The sequence below is a fragment of the Hyposmocoma kahamanoa genome, unplaced genomic scaffold (genome assembly GCF_003589595.1).
Source record: "Hyposmocoma kahamanoa isolate Upper Pololo Valley unplaced genomic scaffold, ASM358959v1 114, whole genome shotgun sequence".
In the NCBI taxonomy this organism is placed as follows: domain Eukaryota; kingdom Metazoa; phylum Arthropoda; class Insecta; order Lepidoptera; family Cosmopterigidae; genus Hyposmocoma; species Hyposmocoma kahamanoa.
This window is the reverse complement of record NW_020653383.1, coordinates 1,874,719-1,880,335: the sequence shown is the minus strand read 5'-3', so window position 1 is coordinate 1,880,335 and position 5,617 is coordinate 1,874,719. Positions and strand designations below refer to the sequence as shown.

The 5,617-nt window shown below is 35.0% G+C and overlaps 1 protein-coding gene across 1 annotated transcript in view; it reads right to left on the bottom strand.

Moving 5' to 3' along the window:
* Window positions 1-424: 424 nt before the first annotated feature.
* LOC113239666 overlaps window positions 425-5,617 on the bottom strand; it is an 8,841-nt gene continuing 3,648 nt past the window's right edge. Inside the window, exons 2-5 of the mRNA XM_026476746.1 lie at window positions 4,282-4,577; window positions 3,951-4,039; window positions 2,513-3,874; window positions 425-1,123 (exon numbers count right to left, since the gene is read on the bottom strand). Coding sequence (XP_026332531.1) covers window positions 862-1,123; window positions 2,513-3,874; window positions 3,951-4,039; window positions 4,282-4,577 — 2,009 coding nt within the window. The 3' untranslated portion in view covers window positions 425-861. The remainder of the gene's footprint in view (window positions 1,124-2,512; window positions 3,875-3,950; window positions 4,040-4,281; window positions 4,578-5,617) is intronic.

The window sequence follows — 5,617 nt, the reverse complement described above, 5'->3', positions numbered from 1 at the left end:
TGTTTCCGATTTCCATAACAAAAGTGCTTTAGTTTTTTACTTTGGGATCAGAGCAACGTATGTGATGTTGTCAAATATTTATTTATTTATTTTAAAAGCGAAAATTAGAAAAAAAAATTGTCATGTACTGGTGCACGAATATGCTTATTTTAGCAACACAATGGCTTAATATATAGCACAATAATTCATTAATATTAAAAACACGAATTACTTTTAATATTAATGAATTATTCTTAACTTTTTCTATTACATATTTTCCTTCATCCTTTACTTTTTATTATTTCCTAGCATTGTTTGAGAAAAGCGCCAGTACGTTATAAAAAGGAAAATATGTAATAGAAAAAGTTAAGAATAATTCATTAATATTAAAAGCACGAATTACTTTTAACATTAATGAATTATTCTTAACTTTTTCTATCACATATTTTCCTTCATCCTTTACTTCTTTATTATTTTCTCGCGTTGTTTGAGAAAAGCGCCAGTACGTCATAAAATGTACATGAAGAGACTAGATGCGAGAGCAAGAAGTAAAAACAAGTACGTATGTCATGTAAGCCGTAGATAGAGGTCCGCTGGAGCAGACAGGTGTTATAGTTGAAATTTCAATGGTAACGGTCATAGCTACGAAAACAAAGCTATGGTAAGCTTAGGGGATACCGAGCCGGCTAATGGGCGCCGGGCCTAAATGGTATTGACTAGTCAAATTATTTAAATTTTTTCTAATCAATTTTTCCATCAATATCTAATTCACTTTATATGCATAATGGTGTTAACAATTTTAAAACTGTTACAAGAGTCTAAACTACTCTTATTTCAGCTCGGCCGTAGTCAACTTTGAACAGAATACAATACTTGTAACCCTCAATCTATTTCACCTGGATGCAGCAGCGATTTATCGACTAGCGTGCTCGAGAATGTGTCCGCAGTATGGGAAGGGCCCGGTACGGGATCTGGTTGAACAGCTGTGAAATCTTGAGACTCTTCCAAATCGTTTATAGAGTTGACTGAATTCTGATCGCTCAGACTCAGACTTGTGTCAGGATCTTCTCCATAACACCGCCTCTTATGGTCAGATGGAAAATGGTGGTAAGAGTGTTCTACTCGTATTGCTTGCATTGTGTTACTGAAAAGATTTAATGAAGAGTTTAATTCTACTTTAGGAACGGAAAAAGGTACAAAGCATTTTTTCCTAATTGAGTTAAACACAAAATATATTCGAGATCAGAAATAAAAATAAATTGTTTTGTAGAAACTGTTTGTCTCAACTGTTGGACATACAATTAGCCCAAAAGGCATAAGAGGGTAACCTATCACAAAGTCGAAATTTTTTTTTGCCCGAAATAACGTTTGTTTGAATTTTCATTACACCGAAAACGGAATTATAATGAAACAGTTGTTCTTTCAAGATATGTTGAATGTTTATCGCAAAAACACGATTAGGTTCGGTTGGGTAAGAAAATACATTTTCCTCTCAAAATTACTTTCGAGGTTATGAAATTTCGACCAAACGTTATTTCTGGAAAATGTCATTTCGGACTACTGACAGGTAACCGCATAAGTGACATCAATGGCGTGACAAAAAAACGCGTGCGTTCCTCAACTTGACGTTGGCGAAATCATCGATTACTTCGACGGGGCCATACCATTTAAAAGAAGAAGAATGACGTACCCTTAGAACGAATAAGGTAAAACTATAGTATGAACCATAATTAGATGTCTAAACTGTAAACAAAGGGGATAGCGGAGCTAAAAAATACATTTTAAACGGTAGTTTCCTATTTTTGACGATAATAAACTTTTAGAACTCTTTTTAAACTGTCATCTGATAAAACTTAGAACAATTCACATTTTGCAATAAACGTTTTTACTTAATTATATTTAATAGAATAATTATTATAATAAAATACTTTGTGTAAGGTCGTAAATATTTTTACGACACTGGTAATACAATCGGGATCTAACATATTGTTTGTGCCGCCATTACGTCTGTCCTAGATGTCATTCGTGCTTCGCGTCTCGAACTGGAATGTTTTCTTTTCTTCGTAATGCGTTAGTTAAATTATTGTGTTGTTATTAAAGTTAATTAAAAGTTGTAATAGATAAGTCAAATTGTAGAAAATGAGAACTTCCTCTTCCAATTTTGTTAAAAACAGAAAGTTTAGCACCTGTATTCATACTTTGATGATGAATTGATGACATTTCTTTGTTTACATTTTGGACAATGATTCATACTACTTATAAAATTTTTATTAAAATTGAGTTATATAAATATTCGAAATCAGGAAAAAAAGAATTCTATTAGGTATATTCAACATAACTAATTCTTAGTAGAAAAAACGTTTGGACCTTGCGTTGTTAGAATAACTAACCACAATGCATACTTTCGACAGAAATATATTCGGTATTGTTTTAATAAAAATATGAAGGCTATACCTGGTATATTTAAATTAAGGTTTTACTTTTCGGGAAATGGACTTGGTATGGAACTAGTAAGTATAAAAGATGGTATTACCTTGTTTTTTTCAGTACAGGTCTTCCCATTTCCACTTTCAATTCCAAGGAATACAATTTGGCTAGTGATTCCAATTTTTCTTTTTCATCAGGGTCGTTCAATGTGGGCAATTTAAGTTCTGTCTGGCAAGAGTCTTGCAGAAATTTAGAAAGCTGTTCATTCGCTGCACTTAGTATGAGGAAGCCGGGTCGTTCATCTCGTATACGCCGACACCCAGCTCGTATTTCTCTGATTTCATTCAATCCCGCAGTACCCATTGAGTGTTCGCTGCAATAGTGATCACTCTGAGGAGACTTCTCACTCACATTTAAGTCGCTTGATGACGTTTTCTGTAAAGAGAAATTAGTACGCGGCGTCTGATTAAACTGTTCATTTTTCTGCTCTTTCTCTTGAAATGCCTGAAAGGACTGAAAAAACGATTCGTTCGCATTCTGACCTGCTACGCCCGCGTTTTTTATATCGCTAAAACTTGCAAATGAAGAATGTGGTTGCAGTATGTCTTTGTTTTCTTTCAATAAAGCCTCTTCTTCCAAGTCGACCACGGTTTTTGAATCTGACATCATGGCATCGTCTTCATTTCCAGACTCGACTTTGGGTCTTTTTTTCTTAAATTTGTTCTTACAGCTCGCCCAGCCGCTTTTGACAAGAAATTTTTCTTTTTTTAACCGTTTTGGAGGTGGCATGTTGTTGAGAGACTGCGGGGAATTGTTGTTGATAGATTTCGAGGATTTGAACGTGAGACTTTTATTGAAGACTTTCAGTTCTTCTATTCCAGGCCAGTCGGTGAGTTCGTCGTCGCCTTCTCTGTCACTGTCATTGGTTACCACCCCGTCTGAATCACTACTGCTCAATGAACTTGATTCATTACCTACACAGTCCATACCGCTGTTTGAATCGTCAAAGTGTAAAGGATTTCGTAAAGAGTTAGATGGATAAGTCTTATTTAACACTTTTAATTTCCTGTGATATCTTCCATCGCTATTTTTCCCCGTACTCGTTGTAGGGTTGAAGAAAGGCGGTAGATCAGTTGTAACTTTGTATCCTGTTAGTTTTGACAAAGTTGGAGTTTTGGAAGAATGTTTGTATACAAAGTTGAAACTGGAACTGCCAGGCAGTGACGGCGTATTTGTGAAAGTAGATGGCTTAACGCCTTCAGTGTTTTGTGATTTAAGGACTATTTTACCTGGTTGTAAGACTAAGTCTTTTCTCTTTTTCTCCAAGTCGTGTTTTTTTGCCTTAAAGTCACTTTTAGCAAAGAATGCTGATTTTGATGAGCAGCCTCCACTGAAGGATCTTTCTCTCATTTCACACATATCACTCTTGTCTCTGTGTGACCACTTCCTCTTACCGCAGAAAGAATTTCTGAAAATTCGCAAACAGATAAATTCTAGTGAAGTCATTGAAAATATATTTTATATTCCTAGTGTAATTTACAAACCTTTCCTGCTTCACATGTGGTTTATATTTCATATGTATTAAAGGTGGAAAGCTCTGACCCTGTAGCAAGATAGTCGACGGTGTTGAAGCCTAAAACCAAGGTTATTGTGAAGAAAATGTACTCAAACAGTGAAAATATACCAAATATTTCCTCAAATATTTAAAAGTTTACTTTATTTAATAAAAATTAAATGCTTCTTTAATCCTTTGGAATTATTTATGTTACCCTGCAACATTACGATAATTATTTTAATTCACTCCTAGTCCCGTACTTCTATAGTATAAATTAATTAATCATACACTTGTGAAACAATCCAGAAAATATTTCATACCTCTGTAGTTATACTGAGTATCTCAACAGGTGGGGACCGTTTGCCATCAAGATATTCAACTGGCATCTTTTTAAATTTGCGTTTCCTCCTAGCATTGGCAGGTCGAGTTGGAGAAAAATTTTCGTTAAAAGAGTCTGACTCAAAGTTGCCAATCTGGCAGTACTGTCTAGATTTTATGGATTTATTGATACTCAGATGAGGATCATCCGAATCTGAGAGTGGCTGTGTGATGAGGGGAGCCTGTGGAGGGCTGCTGGAGCTCCCATCTTCCACTAGACTGACTGCCACGGCTGCTGCTGTAAAAAACATTATATTTCGTTATTACGGAGTTTACTCTGGAGAAATAACATTTTTATCTGGTGGACAGTAGTATCATGCATGTTTGGACAGTAGTATCATGCCGTGAATGTCTTACTTATTACCTACAAGTTTTTGAAGGCATGTAACCATCGAGATGTAACCAGAAATAGAGACGAAATAAGGGTCATATATTCCTGGTAACACATTAGTGATACAGCTCTTATAAATATCAACTCTCGTTTGCACTGAAATATAGACAGGCCAACTACTGACCTGTGTGTACGTCTCCGTATATTCCAAAAAATATTCTGTATTTATTGTAATAAAGATAATATCTCTAACAATGGCCGTGCTGTCTATTCGGTGGTGTAGGAAAAACAGCAAAACATCTAATTACAAAACAAACAGAATCACATTTCATCGGTAATTAAATATGTAATTTTGCAATTTTCACCCATTATGGCAAAGCTCAAGTTAACTGGTCGATTTGAAGTGAAACAGTTGACGACACCCGTCAATTGTTTCGAACTCGGGCTAGCCAATCGGAGCGCAGTTGTCACCAGTTGTCACAGTAATTTTATGACAGAATAGTTTTCAAACAAATTAAATGACATTCGTCTCTATTTCTAGTTATATACTTGATGCATGTAACCAATAGATTAATATTTCACACCCTTAGCACACGTGTTTAATAGGGGGAAAATGTACAGAATATTGCAGCAGATTATACTTTTTTTTCTATCCATTATATTAAAAATGTTATGAAACGGGTCATTAACCTAGCTATATATTTGGCTTAGTGCTCAGGCTTAGTGATGGCCAATGGTACTGCCAATAACAAATCAATTAATTGAATGATTTGATTTGTTTAATGGAATAAGTTGGAATAACTGTATTTTTTTGAGGTTTTGCTGCGAATTACCACCAAAAAATACGTGATACTGAGTGATGATATTTTATGGACAGTATATATACCTTCTTCAACTATCATAACAATAGATGGTAGAAGGCGGAGTAGGATAATGAAAAAAAGGTT